A 17,106-nucleotide genomic window follows, 5' to 3' on the forward strand; every position below is an offset into this window, starting at 1 on the left:
TGGGCTCTTCAGTTTAGCACACAAAGGTGTTTAACAAGATGCAATGGCTGGAAGTTGAAGCTAAACAACTTCAGACTGGATATAAGGCATACATTTTTAACAATGAGGGCAATTAAAAATTGGAACAACTTATCAAGCGTTGTGGTGTATTCTCCATCACTGGAAATCTCTAAAATCAAGTCTGGATGCTTTTCTAAAATATATGGCAGGTTCAAACAGGAATTAATTCAGGAAAGGCTTGTGTCCTGTACAGGAAGTCAGACTAGGTGATCACAATGGTCCCTTCTGGCCTCATAATCTATGAAAACCACGAATGGGACATCCCTGAGACAGTTTTTAAGATGTGGTCCATGCTATCAAAAAATATTGCCCTCCCCTGCTCTATTTCCATAGATCTTGTTAGCTGCTCTCTTTAGTTTGTCCCTGGAGATGAAATATGAAACTGATACTTATGTTTTTGCCTCAAAAAGAGTGGTAAGATTCACATCACTAAACTGTCTGCTACTGCGAACTATCCATCCTTTGTGTGTGGCTTTATTTTTATAAATCATAATTCCCAGTTCAGGAGTAACAGTCTGAAACATCTTAGACACACAAGGCAGACAAGACTGTGCTTGCTTTACAATATTTAACTGTCTGTCAACTTCACAGGTTTCTAGATAATCGACTGTTTGCAACTTGCTCTGATGACACTACGATAGCACTTTGGGATCTGAGAAAGCTAAACACAAAAGTGTGCACTTTACATGGTCACACGAGCTGGGTGAAGAACATTGAATATGACACCAATACCAGACTACTAGTAACATCAGGGTTTGATGGTAATGTGATCATTTGGGACACCAACAGGTATGTGAATATGGGTTATGTATGGTCATTAAATATATGAACTGTGATAGGGACAGGGCTCTTTTAAAATATACATTCATCTTGGATGAAACTCTATTGCTCTGAATGGAAACTTAATACATTCTTAAATTTTGTCACTGATGGCTCATCAGCCAATGGGGACGATCAAGAATTAGGATTGCCTTATTGCGATGAAGATCTAGCAACTCAAAGGAGGCTACGTAGGTCAGATTGAAACAAAGCTGAAAATGTGCTGTATCAATCTAGAAATACAAGTGTGCACATTGAGGATCCCCACCCCCTATTTAAAGTCCAGTTTAAATGAGATCCATAAGAGTGTACAAATAGTGAATGAGTCAGTGGGGGACACAGAGTGCTCAGCACTTTGAAAATCAGCTCATGTGTTTATGAATTGACCTGTGGATTTCAGAATCTAACTTTAGGGCCAAGATTGACAAAAACAGGAGCCTAATCATCTCTCTCATTTTGCACTATCCAGGTGCACTGAAGAAGGATGTCCTCACAAGAAGTTTTTTCACACCCGTTTTCTCATGCGGATGAGACTGACACCAGACTGTTCAAAAATGTTGATCTCCACCTCCTCTGGGTATCTTCTGATTTTGCATGACCTTGATTTAACCAAGTCCTTAGAGGTTGGCAGCTATCCAATATTAAGAGCCAGAAGAACTGCATCAAGTTCAGGTGAATTCTTGTTAGTAAAAATCTGTACATTGTGATCCATTTGATGGAGGTATACATATACTGTTCCCTTAGAGGAGTGGCTAAGAAGATTCTAGCAGGAAAATGGCACTATGATAGCTATTTTACCTTATTCAGGAGTGACCCTGGTCTGTAGTTAAGCTGACCTAAGTCCCCATATAGACAGCGCTAGATGAGTCAAACAACAAAATTCTTCCATTGATCTAGCTACTGCCTCTTGCGGAGGTGGCCTACCAGTGCTGACAGGGGAATCCCTCCCGTTGGTGTAGGTAATGTCTACTCTGAAGCTTTGCTAGCAGTTTAAGTGTAGATAAGCCTTAATAGGATACCACCAGAGAGTGATCAAATATGAAATAACTAATGTGGGAGACTGACAGACTAACAGGAAACACATGGGTGCTGTGAGATACTTAGTAGCAGGGGGAGGGATAGCTCAGTGGTTTGAGCATTGGCCTGCTAAACCCAAGGTTGTGAGTTCAATCCTTGAGGGGGCCATTTAGGGATCTGGGGCAAAAATTGGGGATTGGTCCCCTTTGAGCTCCTGAGGTCCCTTCGAACCCTGATATTCTATGATCCAGAGAACTCAGCAGCAGGAAATTCTGTGGTTCATGGTTCATTTTGCCACATTGCAAGAACTTAACAAAATAGTCCCCCAAATTAACAATGTACTCTGCACCTCCCTTACTGTTTGGTGTCAGTCACTTTTGTCTTAGCAGAGCTACTATAGGCTGCCCAGTGGTCATTACAAGGTAACTTACTAAACATGGGGTGCTGCTCTGAAAAGGGACTTTATAAATGGCATAATGGGGCTTCGTGTTATTTCCTAGCAAATTTTCTGTAGTTATTAGTGAATGGAGCAGATTTTTTCTAATTGCTGTCTGCCATTCATACAGACCCTGAATCCAAGTTGAATTTTGTTGTTTGACTCATCAGCACCAGTGGCAAAGATGCTGCAGGTCAGACCCTGACCCAAGTTACCCCTGTGCAGCCTCGGTCTAAATGGAGTTGCACAGGTGTGAATGAGAGACTGTTTTACCTTTCGGCATCCATTACTGCAGAAGCATGAGCAGGAGAGAACCCGATTCCTGACTTAGACCCTAGGTTGAGTTTGTAGTGCTGGCAGTTAGTTTACTTGTAACAGATGCAAACATGGATCCATAATGGTACTTCTAGAGTTGTTTTTCAGAGCAGAGCCACACTTTAAATTGAAAAGAGTGCACTGAACACTAGCTTATTTGGGGTTAGAAGGAGTGGTTTGGTGCTCAGTTGTTTGTGGTTTAAGGCATTTCTTGGGAAAGCACTGTCTTCATTAGTGAGTCATATTTGTTTAGGACTGTGCTGGTTTACGTTCACAGGAGGTTAAAATGAGATACATACAAAGCAAAAGAGCTTATCCCATCTGTCAGATTTACATGGCTGCTACTCTGGTTTCAGACACGACAGCTACCAGTTCATCTGGTCCTAGAGCTGTGGGTTCACCGTGTCACCAGAATGATTCCGGTCCGTTGTCTGAGAAACACATGTCGCGACCCTCCCAACGAGAAGGTATGTTAAGACTAGAATAAAATGCATAGGTTCTTATGTGTAAGTGGGTCCAGTGAGTAGCCAAAATGTAAATGTGAATAAATAGTGTGTACTTTAAGTTTTATATACTTTCCTACCTCTTATTGCTTAAGCTATTTTAAAAATCTCACTAGGCTTTACACAAATTCCGTACTATATATCATCACAGTATATAGAATGGTGATGTCCGGAGTTCTAATGTTGTTGCTTTCAGATTTCAAAAGAGAAACAAGACACTTGTTTTACATTTTACATTAATGTATAATATGTGGACAAATGGATGAGTCCAGAGGGGAGAGACGGGGAAAAAAAACGGGGTTTAGAAAACATGATGTATGAGGAAAGGTTGAAAGAATTGGTATGTTTAGCCTAGAGAAGAAAGGGCTGAGGGAGAACATAAGTCTTCAAGTATGTAAAAGGTTGTTATAAAGATCAGTTGTTCTCCACTGAAGGAAACACAAGAAGTAATCGATTTAATCTGCAGCAAGGAAGATTTAGGTTAGACATTAGGAAAAACTTCCTAACTCTAAGGATATGTAAACACTGGAACCAAGGGAGGTTGTCGAATTCAGGTCCTTGGGGATTTTTAAGAACAGGTTAGCAAAAACCTGTCAGGGATGATCTGCCTCCGTGCAGGGGACTGGACTGGACTAGATAGAGGTCCCTTCCACCTCTACAGTTCTATGATTCTATGACATAAGCACCTTTATGCACATGATGAAATCACAATTATTTTTTTGTGTAGTATTTCTCAGTGCAGCTTATTCATTTGAGTACACCTCTACCCTGATATGATGCAGTCAGATATAACACGCATTCGGATATAACACAATAAAGCAGTGCTCTGGGGAGCAGGGCTGCTTAATCTTGTTATATCTGAATTCATGTTACCGCAAGTGGTTCCTCTGCACCCTCCTGTTACTTGCTGCCCCCCCGCCCCAGCTCATCTCTGCTCTGCCTCCTCCCACAAGCGTGCTGCAGCTCCGTTTCTCTCCCTCCCAGGCTTGTCAGGCCAATCAGCTGATTGGTGCGGCAAGCCTGGGAGGGGAGAGAAGCGGTGCTGCGGTGCGCTCGTGGCGGAGCAGAGGTGAGCTGGGGCGGGGGGGCCGCAGCAAGTATCGGGGGGGTGCAGAGGAACCGCTCCCTGCCCCAGCTCACCTGGTGTAGGAAGCCTGGAAGGGAGGGGGAGAAGTGGAGCGGCGGCAGTGTGCTCAGGGGAGGAAGCGGAGGTGAGCTGGGGTGCGGAGTGGTTCCTCTCCCTACCCCGATATAACGCATTCTCACTTACTATCTTGTAAGATTTTTGGGTTCCCGAGGACCGCATTATATCAGGGTAGAGGTGTAGTTGGGGCATTTATGCCACCATTGCTAGAGGAAGACATACAGCTTCTTTTAGTAAATGGAAGCAGTTTTGAAAGAGTTTACACTTGGAAAAGTGATTGTGTAAAACACCTTCTTACTCAGTAGAACTACTCCCCGCTGCTTGTATGTTCAGTTTCTTCTGTTTGCTAGTGACAGAAAAAAACATTTACTGCTTCTCTGAGCCAACCCAGTGGAGAGTGAGACGGATTCTATTCGTCTTTGGGCATCAACAGAATTGACCATGAAATTCCAGTTACAGGGCAAGTTGTAGACCTCTAAAAACCTATTAAAGTGAGAGAGACGGAGGGTGGCTTCATGCTTCATACACTGGACTGGGACTCAGGAGAGTCACTGCTCTGCCAGAGACATTGTGTGACCTTGGGCAAGTCACTAAATCTTTGTGTGTAGGGCTGGAGGGGCTTTGAGTGGTCATCTAGTCCAACCTCCTTTCCCAACTCCATCCCACACTGAGGCAGAACCAAGTATATCTAGACCATCCCTGACAGGTGTTTGTCCAACCTGCTCTTAACCTCCCATGATGGAGATTCCACAGCTTCCCTTGGTAACCTATGCCAGTGCTTAACTATCCTTAGTATTAGGAGAAATTTTCTAACTGTATCTAACCTAAATCATCTTTGCTGTAGGTTAAGCCCGTTACTTGTCCGACCTTCAGTGGACATGGAGAACAATTGACACCGCTCTCTCTATAATAGCCCTTAATGTGTTTGAAGAGTGTTATCAGGTCACCCTTAAGTCTTCTTGACTCAAGACTAAACATGCCCTGTTTTTTACTCTTTCCTCATAGGTCAGGTTTTCTAAACCTTTGATCATTTTTGTTGCTCTCTTCTGAACTATCTCCACTTTGCCTATATCTTTCCTAATGGGTCGTGCCCGGAGTTGGATGCAGTACTCTGACTGAGGCGTCCCCAGTGCCAAGGAGAGTGGGACATCTCCTGTGTCTTACAAAACTCCTGTTTTTGCACCCCAGAATGATAGTAGCCTTTTTCACAACTGTATCAGTTGTTTACTGATGTTCACTTTGTGATCCACTGTAACCCCCATCCCTTTCAGTGGTACTGCCATCTAGCCAGTTATTCCCCATTTTATGTTCATGCATTTGATTGTGTTTTCTTCATTGAATTTCATCTTGTTGATTTCAGACCAATTCTCAAATTTGTCAAGGTCATTTTGGATTCTAATCCTGTCCTCCAAAGTGCTTACAACCCCTTCCAGCTCGGTGTTATCTGCAAATTTTATAGGCATACTCACCACTCCGTTATCCAAGTCATTAATGAAAATGTTGAATAGTACCAGGCCTAGGACTGACCTCTCTGGAACCCCATTAGAGTTACACATACCCCCCAACTTGACAGAGCAGTTATCAGTGGCTCACGTCGAGTATGGTCTTTCAAGCAGTTATGCATGCACCTTATAATAAAGTCATCTAGACCACATTTCCCTGTTTTGCTTATGAAAATGTCATGTGGGATGGTATCAAAAGTCTTGCTGAAATCAAGATATACCATGTCTACTGCTTATCCCTATCTACTATGCCAGTTACCCTATCGTAAAAGGAAATTAGATTGGTTTGGCATGATTTGTTTTTGATAAATTCATATTGGCTATTACTTATTACCCTGTTATCCTCTAGGTGTTTACGAATGGATTATTTTAATAATTTGTTCCATTATCTTTCCATATATCAGTTCACCTGTAAAATAGGGATAGCGTTGAGCATAAAGTCACTAATGACTGTGCAGTGCTCAGATGTTATGGTGATGTGAGGGTTGGTTATAGGAGTACCTAAATGTGAGGGCAGAATCTGCCTGCAGAACTTTTAGTGGTGATCAACAAAAAGGAAAGAACCCAGCTTGAGATTCAGATCCCAGGGTGAGTTTGCACAGCTCGCAATAATATAAACATTGTTTACTTGTGAACTGAGCAAGGCTGATACAGGAAGGCACTCCTTCCAATGCCCATTTTAGTGTTACTGTGGAACTGTGCTCTTTAAAAATATCTTGCAATGATGTTGAAAAGCTGAACGTTTGTGTGATATCCTCTATCTTTGCACATGCGTATTAATGTCATCTGAGATGGGTTCACACAGACTTCTTAAAAGATAAGTTGTCAGAGCAGAATCAGGACTCTGGTGGTCTCTTGCTGCTCTGCCACTGACTAATTGTACCCTTCAAGTTACATAATCTCTGCCTCAGTTTACTTATCTGTGGAATTGGTATAAATACTTTTTAGGGTGGTTAAGTTTTGTGTTAAACCACTTAGTCTCTCTTACAATGTGATGTAAGTTTCAAAAATGTATTTTTCATTTGATTGCGTTTTGCTATGTAGAGTTGGTCAATAGTGAAAAGAGATGAACTGTTGTGTAGTGATACTGTGTGACTTGTGGGTTGGTATCTCCCTCCTAGGTGGATCTCCACGAAATAGCCTTGAGGTTTTAACACCAGAAGTTCCTGGAGAAAGGGACCGTGGTAATTGCATTACATCGCTGCAGCTCCATCCCAAAGGATGGGCTACTCTTCTTCGGTGCTCAAGTAATACAGATGACCAGGAGGTAAAACAAACAAAAAAAAAAAAAAACCATGGCACATACTTAAAAACTTAGCACTTAGAATAAGAAGTGTCAAATCCTTGAACTGCATATCAAATTCCTTAATTGTAGGTGAACGTGGATTTTGCATCTCCATGATTGAGTGCGGATTAACCTTTTTCTGGTTACAGTACACTGTTTTGGATTGAATTAGGAACAGGGTGACTAGTTGGTATTCAATTTATGCCATTTTCCTAATCTTTGCATTCCTATCTTTAGGAATGATAGGAAGCGAATAGTAATGTGGGGAATCACGGGCTTTTCCTGACCACCATAGCATGCCTCTCTGGGAGATTTGCAGTGTGAATGTTTGTCCCATTCCATTTGTCGCATGGCATGCAGGTGAGAGCAGGGATTGGGTAGGCAGCCTGCATTTCAGTCTGAATGTGACCAGTAAGGACACAATCAAGGAAGAGGCGTTTGAGCTGAGAATTTGTCACTCTGACAATCTGGCAGAAGGAGCGTACAGTCTCTCACGGTAACAAGGACTTCAGGCTGCGCTGTCATCTGTCTGACTCGCCTGCCATGGTGTGCAGTAGGTAAACAGAAGCTGCACCTGAGCGCTCCAGAGGGCTTCAGCGGAGCTCCTTAAAGACAGGCAAACGTGAACTGTGGAAACACTTGGAGCCAGGGGAAAATGTGTGGCCCTTGGCAAGAGAGCAAGGATGCAGATCCAGAATTATCGAGTGTTCTTAGTCAGAGAATAGCATACCACCTCTTTTGCCATTCCTGGTGTTTTGCAGGGAAGAAGCATGTGCTAGCAAGTTGAATTACTGACCCTACATTACCTGTGTGCTTCACGCAGGACCCCAGGAACTCAACACCAAAGACCAGGAGGACCAAGTTGTTGTTTTTGTTTTTTTTTAAATGCAAGTTTTGCCTTCAGGCTTTTGGTGGAGAAAACCACTCCTGCAAATCCAGAAGCTTGTCTACAGATGCTGAGAGGCATCAGATTGCACCATTGTTCTGAATAATTGTGCAGACATTAAAGTCTCAAGGAGTGTTCATAATAGCGTGTGGCGTTTATGTACGTAATACAGCTTTGTATTCACAATACTTGGCTAAGCCAACAGTCTGCAGCAAATGTGATTCTTTACCAGTAGAGAATTTGTTGGATGTCCTAAGCGTTTGACAACAGCAGTTCCTAAATGTCATAGTATATGCCTGTTGGAGGTTATCAAGATCTCTTGTTTAATTATCTGCTTATAAAAGAGAGGCTTGTGTGCGCTGCTCTAAGAAATCTGATGTTACACTGCTGGCTCCTTAGCAGAATATCTGTGGATCAATGAATACCCTTCTGGAGAGACTTTGGTGGTAGAAGTTAGCATCTTGGTGTAAAAACACTGTCATAGAGTTTAGGGCCAGAAAGGCAGCATTAGATAATCTTGTCTGATCTCCCTTATATCACAGGCCATTAAACTTTTATCCAGTTACCCCTGTGTTGAGCCTGATCACTTGTCTTTAGCTAAAGCAGCTCTTCCAGAAATGCATCCAGTGTTTATAATCAGCTGCAGAACATGCAGAGCTATCATTTGTGAGTCACCGATTCCATCCTCTAGCAACCTTCTCCATCTTTGAAATGGTGAAAATAAAATTGTCCCTGAAATCTCATTGCCATTGCAGAGTTGTGCTGGAGCTCGCCTGAGTAGTGCGCTAGGAGACCGAGGGCATATATTCAGGTCACTTTCTAAGAGCAAAAAGGCTTATTTTTAATAACACGTGCCAGTGATAAACCACATTGTTTAGCTCCATCTGACACGTTTTGCATTGGAATGGCTTTGTTCCATACCAAAGCAACTTCCACGTTCTGCAAGTGTCTTGAAAAGTAATTACTGGAAGCTTGGCAGACTTGCACTGAGATGGATAATGACTAGTCTATGAATTGACAATCAAACCATTGTAAGATGCATTGTGTTACTTTGTACTAAAAAGTACTTTCCGAATATGCAGATAACTGAGTTTCCTTGGCTAATTCAATGTGAGTGGCCTAAATGTTTCTCTTCTAAGAAACCAGTTTCTAACTAGGACACGTGGCTGCCTCATTCTTTCCTGTGCACATTTACATAAAGAATTAGACTCCAGTCCATACATTATGACTTAAATCGAAAAATTGTTACAGGTTGCTTTCCCAGCTTTGCTCCACACATCTCATTACGGTTGGAAATCATGAAAATTCGTCCAAGCTCAGGTCACAGTGGTGTAAACTCCAACTTGTCATAAGCTTAATACAAAAAACCTCACCACCCTTAGGTGCTTATGCTGCAAATTAAAATTCTCTGCTGGTGGCTAGTCAGGACAAGCAGAACACAGAGCTGTCCATAATGGACAAGCATTAGTAACTTCAAGAGTGAGCTCCGTTACAATGCAGTCAGAGGTGCCTAGATACAGGATTGCCTTTCCCTATCTATATAGGGGCAAAGAAACATCCAAAATAAATGGATGATTATTGGATAAGCATAAAGGATGGAAAGGCTTTTCTAAAAGGTTTTGATGATGCAGCAGGTAGCTTCGTTACAAAAGAAGCTGGTAATGATACAACTCAAATGAGACTGCATGGACAGATTCATGACTCGGGTCAGTTCAGTACAGTGAATTGTTCCTCTTATCTGTTGGCTACATAACTAAAGGCAGTTTCTACACTCTCTGCAAGGGTACAACCAGCTTCCTTTGTGAATGGTCTTGTGAGTGCTTCAGTAGATTAGTCTTGAGGATAATGAATAGAGTACCCTTCTTGTTGTTTTCAGAGAGATACTGAGTTCTGACCTTCTGTTAAAGCCAAACCTTTTCCTCACAGTTTCATGAGTAGGATACAAAACTTTGCCAGATTAAGATATAATAATGTTGCTATATAGTTGGTTTTTTACAAATATTGGCGTCTCTAAAGCTAGCGTCTTGCATTGTTTTCCAGTCGTACAGCACTTCAATGAATTGTTGCAAAAAGTGAAATTTACATTTTAAATGTAAAGACTTCTATGGTGTGTGCTACAAATTTGCATTTGAATAATTTCAGAGCATTGGTAAAATTTTCAGTGTTTTGCATGAATATCTGATTTACATTCACAATTTAAACCCCAATCCTGCAAAAATGTAAGTACATGCTTCACTTTAACCACAAGTAGTGCCATTTGAGTTCAGTGAGATTGCTCATGTGAGTAAAGTCACGTGTGCACGTCTTTTCAGAATCAGTGCCTTAAATGTGAATTGCAGTGACCTGTTTAGTAGGCCAACAAATACAAAAGGTACGACCTTGTCCTCTCCCTAACTTTAACCCCAAAGTGCCAGAGTGGTTTTCTCTCTAGTTATTTGTTCAGCAGTAGTTTGAGAAGCACTCAGTATGAATGAATGCCTTTTCCTAGGATACAGTTTCTAGATTGCCAACATTTGGATTAATGTTGGCTGGGACTAATGTACATATTGACATACTGCCAGTGATCTTCCTACAAAAGGTTTCTCTATTTTCTTCTAAATGTTTTTTCCAATTTGTGTTGAGGTTCAAACGGTGCAGAAATTGCAGTGTCTAATCGTGAGTCACTCTATCACAGTTCCAGTTGAGCCTCTTATTTCCTTGAGTGTTTCCTATGCTGCAGTAGGTGCATCTTCTCTTCTATTGAGCAGCCCTGCATTTTACTTCCTCCAGTTAAATCAGATGTTGTATTTTGAATGATTTATTTTAGCAACGACATACCTGCTTCTGCACTGAGAGAAATCCTGTGTCAGTTTTACCTATTCGGTTTAAAGGGGGGAAATGGCCTAAGGGCTGTTCTGTTTTAAATAGCTCACAGCCATCAGTGGTATCAAAGGAGAGAGAAGTAAAGTGTTGGTTTTAGTTCCTGTGTCTCACTCCCTTCACCTACAAGGTGGGGTGAATGAATAACTGGGTTGCTCCTCGTGTATGTGGACAAATATAACTTTCCTCTCTCTCCCCTGTCTAGTGGACCTGTGTGTACGAATTCCAAGAAGGAGCCCCAGTGCGCCCCGTCTCACCTCGTTGTTCTCTCCGATTGACTCACTGCATCGAAGAAGCCAATGTAGGCCGGGGTTACATCAAAGAACTTTGTTTCAGCCCTGATGGTCGAATGATTTCCTCCCCACATGGCTACGGGATCCGCTTGTTGGGATTTGACACGCAGTGCAGTGAACTTGTCGACTGTTTGCCCAAAGAAGCCGGTCCCTTGCAGGAAATTCGCTCTCTGTATTCACACAACGATGTGGTACTGACGACCAAGTTTTCTCCAACACATTGTCAGATTGCCTCAGGGTGCCTTAGTGGACGTGTTTCTTTGTATCAGCCAAAGTTCTAGGCACATCTTGCATCAACAGGAACTTCACAGATGTTTGTTTTTATAATTACTTCAGTTTGGTTGAAGTGTGTTCTTTTAACAAAAATCTTGTAAATGTGGACAAGATCATAATTACTATGGTCTGTGAACATAGCGATGAAATGAGTACTCAGTCCAGCACCGTGTGTGTTCTGACTACACTACTGCATTCTGTTTTCAGCCTTCCATGCAAACCGTTGCTTCTGATGATCCAGTGCCACTGATTTCCAGGCTTTCTGGTTTCACAGTAGCACTTGTTGGTCTTTCAGCGTGACTTAGGGTGGACTATCCGCAAGATGTCTGGCTAGGGCTGAGGGAATTGTTACACCAAACAATGCCCACACATTTCCTGCTGGTACGATCTTTCCTTGCCACAAAGGAGCTGGACTTCCTGACATCCTCTCACTTGGCCTCCTATTGCTGTAACTTTTCTCTACAACAGTTAGGTAATGGAGCTGTTCTCCTGCACACTAGATTAGTTTAGCCACAAAGAAGAGAAACACTTTCCTTTCACAATATAATGATATAGTTAAATCTCTTAGCTTGTTTTCCTTAATGTGCATATATTGTGTTTTATTATAAGATGGTAGAAGGTCAGGGTGGAGATGCATTTCCTCCATGAATTCAGTAGGAAGACATTGCCATATTGAGCAGGGAAGCCAGAGTTGATCATGGCACAGTTGTTTGGAATGTTTTGACATAAAATGACAAGTTAAAAATGCCCCCGGTGGAGTAAGTTGTGCCCCAGACACTAAGGTTTCTAATTGCTGCCCTTGTTGTAGGAAGCTTTCCACATTAATAAAAAATCGTAATCACATTTTGTTTTGAAACATAAGAAATGCTGCACTCTGTTTCCCTTTGTGTTACCAAGGCTGAGCTGCATAATAAAATACCCTTTTGTAACATGCCCAGATCTTAGCCACCACCTTTGCAAAAGAATTAGCCTGCAGAGAGTCTGTTGTCATTCTGCCAAACGAAGCAGCCCTTCAGATTCCATAGTCAGTCTGGAACAGAGCACAGTATATACAGGCTAAATATATAATTATCTGGATTCAACTGATTTTTCAGCAGCAAGAATACAGGGCTATAATTACTCCGTTTCACTTATCCTCAGTGCTGTTTACCCTTCTGAACATAGAGTTGCTTCACTAGTAATCACAAGAACATGATGTTCTGGATATCATTTTTATCTGCAGAAAAAAAGATTGTCCTCTAGTGGCTCAAAACCCAACAGTGTGCAAGTGGATGTAGGTATAATTTCATAGTATGGGTAGAAAGCAAATGAATTTAATCATATTTAAAATTTGGAATTCCTATTGCATGAAACTAGGAACTAAACTTCTCAAGACTTGACAAGTGCACGGACTGTCGCTAAGGAGGAGATGAACGTGGCTTCCTCCTAGTCCCCTTCTGGAGGCAACAAACCTTTCTACATGCTCTTAGTAGGGACACTTGCTCAGCTATAGTACTAACTGGGTTAAAAAGCTTTTTTAAAACCCACAGTCAGTTTAAATATACAGGAATGAGACTTTACACTAGAAATGGCCAGTAAAAGACTTCCTAACCTAAACTGTACTTAGCTTATCCGTGAGGCTTTAGTAAGTGAAACACTCCTGGGGACTTGTCCTGATTTGGACCCAGTGAAATGGGAGAATTTTGCCTGAAAGAATGTAGATTTTAGTCCGCAGTGGTATCTGAAGGGATTTTAAACAAAATATACTTTTTTGTTCAAGAGTCAATCTACATTAAACAGTCTGCAGAAGGCACTACAGGTCCAGGGTGGAAAATTAAATGCTGATTAGGTTCAGTAGATGAAGATCTGGAATCCTGCCAATGGACTGGATCACTCCATGAGTCATGCCCTGTGTGTGTGTGTACCAGAATGGATCAGTGGAACTCACTTTGAGTGGCTGGTGCCTCATGGGAAAGCTTTGGAGAAATTGATTTAGGAACCCGGCTGCTTTTTGCTACTGAGGGTATTTGCATGAAGATTGGATTGTTGTTGCTTTTGGAGGAAGGTTAATCTACTCCTGTGTCATCTCCTGTTTGAAATTATATTTAACTCCATAGCAACTAATTGTTTGAGGATTGAGTTCAAGTGACGGAACATGCAGCAATTGAGAAACGAAATTCCCTATTTCCACACACAATAAGCCGGAGTTGTTGAATCCTTCCCTACCCACCCCCATTTCTCCTGTATTAAATGAACTCTCTGTATAATAGCCTTGCGTTTTGAGGAGGCAGTGGCTCTTAACCTAGTCATACTTTTACGTTTAATGGAGCAAAGTATAGGGCTATCCCTTCGTCTTCTTACAGCAACTGATGTACACAGGTACTTATACCCAAAATGAAAGGACATGCCTTAGATTCAGTACGTTATTGAAGTGAAAACTGGGTACTACATGAGCTCTTTTTTTATCATTGGCGCTACCACCAGGAGCTCAGAACAGCAGTGATGGGAGATGTACAAGTAAGTGATCAAATTATGTATTCTCTTTGCATTAAAAGCTTGTTTTAAAACAAATATACTAGGTTGTGGGAGCAAAATCATTCACTTTGACACCACTCAGAAGACTATGCATTAGAAATAAACCATTTTCAGCATAAAGCAGAATGATCAAGTCAAATAAGTTTACTTGTTTTTTCTCAAAGAAAAATAAAGGGGATTGAGTGGCTATAGTGGGACGCGTGCTCCTACATGCCAGTTTTACTCATCCTATAAAATGACTTGTCCAAAATACAAATTATTGAAATGAAAAATCCCTTCAGTCTTCACCCGCCTTTGTTATGTATCTATTTTGTACTGTTCAATAGTCTGAAAATTTAATTCTCAGTCAGTTTGGATTTGTTGAATGAGGGTAGGTCTGCTTTCAAGGTATTTTCCTTCTTTATGATGTAAGGGACTACAAATTACATTAAATACCCAATGTACTACTCTGCATGACCAGGATGCAAGCTTCTGATCCGCAAAGTAGTTAAGCTCCTGTGGAGAATGTCTCTCTAATTTGGAAACAGTTTTTAGATTAGGTTTTATATTTAAAAAAACAGTTTACAGAGGAACAGGAATCTGCTGTTATCTGTGTTTGGGTGGCAGAACTCCTAGATATAAATTGTGCTCTTGAAATGAACTGTAGTGGAAGATTTACAGCTCACAGACCAAAGGATGGCAAATCGGGTTAAGTTTGTGTAGCCTTTTAGTACTAAGTTAATTTTAAAAACCAGAATGAAGAGTATTTTCTCAGCCAGCATGCACATATGCAACTATCATACCCATTAAGAATAATATATCCCTACAGAATTATGTAGGATCCTAATTCTCCAGCTTTTCTTTCTGTGGACCACTTGATAAGGAAAAGTTCTTCCCAGGGACCATCTCGTCTCAGAATACCCCAGTCTGCTACTCCTTGGCTTGCTAAATGATTTGCTGAAAAGATCAACGGTCAATCCTTTCAAATTGCTCTAAAGTACTGTCTGCCCAGGTGTATTGATTCAAAATGCAGAAAAGCACCCTGATGTAATTGCAGCTTTTTGTAATTTCTATTAAGACTATCGGAATTCCTTGAATTGAAATGCTCATTTCGCTTTTTTTAAAAAAATCTATGCCTGTCGACATGCACTTAGTATTATTTTTAATTCTACCTCATGACATGCTTTTTTTAAAAAAAGGTTATTGCTCTGAAACATTTTGACACGAATTTTTCTGTATAAATAGAGAATGGTTACTGTGTTAAATAGATGACATATAGCGACTATTGAAAATGCACAGCACCAGGAGTGACCATCTAAAACAGCTCATCACTTTGAAGCGAGACCATTGAAAAGTGCAAGGCTGATGATAGAGGTTGCCCTGTTTTGGGGGGTTTGATCGTGTTTTGTGGTGCTTTGTAGTGTATGTATAGTGTGGTGTAGGAGCAGATACATTTTTATATTAAGACCAATTCCGTCCATGTATGCTGTAAGAATGCTGCCTAACTTTCCTGATTACATTTTGCAATAAGTTGAATTAGAATGAAATAATTTTCAGTTGTGATTATTTAACTACTCCTTTCAATAACAGCTGGAAGTCTTCAGTGAAAGCAAATAGATTTTACTTCAGTATAGTTAACAGTACCTTGAAACACTTTGTGCAGTGATGCATAATGGACTAGTTAGATACCTTGCAGTTATAGCTCCAAAAAATTATTCTCACCATTTTTTCTTTCTAAATCACATTATCTTGCCTTATGGAATTAACAAAGTGACTTGGGGTGAGCTTTGGCATTTTTTTTTCTAGGTAGCAGAAAAGTTATACACTTGCTTTGCATTAAATTCTGACAGACTAACCCTCTTCCATCCCAATACTATATAAGGAGCAAAATGGGTTAAATAGATAACCCCAGAATTAAGGTAGTGGTTTATACCAATCATTTTTTATCATTGTTTTGTATTGGTATATTTTATACCACTCAAGTATTAAACCTATTGCTAAATTTTAAAGTATTTCTCTGCGTTAGTGATCTTAGCTGGACTGTGAAGTGTGCAATATACTTTCTAAATGCATGGTTCATATTCATTAGTTGCTGTAGTAAAGTGTAATTTTTCCATCTTCAGCATGACAGATAAGCAGAAGCAGATCTCCATAGGAATGTTTACTTTTTAGAAGTGTTTATGAAAACCACGCCTAGTGTGTTTGAAGCCAGTAACTCTTGTATTTGTCCCGTGACCATTATTGTTGAAGTGAAGTGCATTTTTCACATATTCCTCTAGAGGTCAGATTTAAATCACCAGAGCACTGTCAACATTTTTGGCAAGGGAAGAGGTAACTGAGTAAAAATGAAACTTTTAAAAAAAAGTTTGTAGCTCAGTGAAAAGATCTAGCTGGCATGTCTCTATTTTGAGGTGGGGAGAATGGGGAAAAGCAAAATATATCTAGACACACTAAAGGACTGAAGCCCAAAACTTGGCTTGCTTTATTGTTAATCTGAAATCTAGACAAGATTCTAACTGTTTACATGGAAAATGTACTAGTGAAAACTAACATCTTTTCATTGATCCTACAATATTTAGGAGGAGTGCAAACACTGTTCCTTGAGGATGCCACAAATGCCAGTACAGAAAAGTTTAGGTATTGCAAAATAAAACTGAAGTCTTAGCTAAACAGAAGAGCTCTGAAATTCAGGCTCTTCGTAATGCAACAAATACATTTGCCGCATGGAAACTTAAAAAAAATCCCTAGTTTCCAAGATTATGATAGAAAGAAAAATGTCTGCCTCTTTTCCCCTTATAGCTTGATTGCTCTGTTGGAAGGGGGGGAAGCATGATCTTAGTCAATGGTGCATTCTCTGCTACAATGATATTAGTATTCAACAGGGTCTCCAACCAACTGTAGAAGTCTTTTTTTAATACAAGAGTAAGTTGTGTGTAGAATATTTTGAAATACTCAAAGTTTCATAGTCAGAGGGGGTAGACTTTTAATACAATACATACCAAGTAGCAGAGCTGTTCTGAATATACTGTACTTGCTCCTATTCAGTAACTTGTACTGTTTGTGAACAGTTTCTCTTGCTTGCAAAATAAATTAAACATTTAATAAAGCAATTCAGTGCATTTTTTGAAAGGTGATAGGGTGCATTTTTCCCAATGTTAAGTTATATTCCATACTTCTAACAGAACCACATAGGCCAGAAAGCTATTTACTGCCACTCCTTC

At 40.6% G+C, this 17,106-nt stretch overlaps 1 protein-coding gene across 1 annotated transcript in view; it reads left to right on the plus strand.

Moving 5' to 3' along the window:
- The window catches only part of DCAF10 (DDB1 and CUL4 associated factor 10), a 29,046-nt gene extending 12,042 nt beyond the window's left edge, over positions 1–17,004 (plus strand). The window contains exons 3-7 of the mRNA XM_074953558.1: positions 652–849; positions 1,349–1,551; positions 3,004–3,114; positions 6,918–7,063; positions 11,032–17,004. Of these exons, the coding sequence (XP_074809659.1) occupies positions 652–849; positions 1,349–1,551; positions 3,004–3,114; positions 6,918–7,063; positions 11,032–11,400 (1,027 nt within the window). The 3' untranslated portion in view covers positions 11,401–17,004. The remainder of the gene's footprint in view (positions 1–651; positions 850–1,348; positions 1,552–3,003; positions 3,115–6,917; positions 7,064–11,031) is intronic.
- The last annotated feature ends 102 nt before the right edge of the window (positions 17,005–17,106 follow it).

Source organism: Natator depressus, chromosome 5 (assembly GCF_965152275.1).
Source record: "Natator depressus isolate rNatDep1 chromosome 5, rNatDep2.hap1, whole genome shotgun sequence".
In the NCBI taxonomy this organism is placed as follows: Eukaryota; Metazoa; Chordata; order Testudines; family Cheloniidae; genus Natator; species Natator depressus.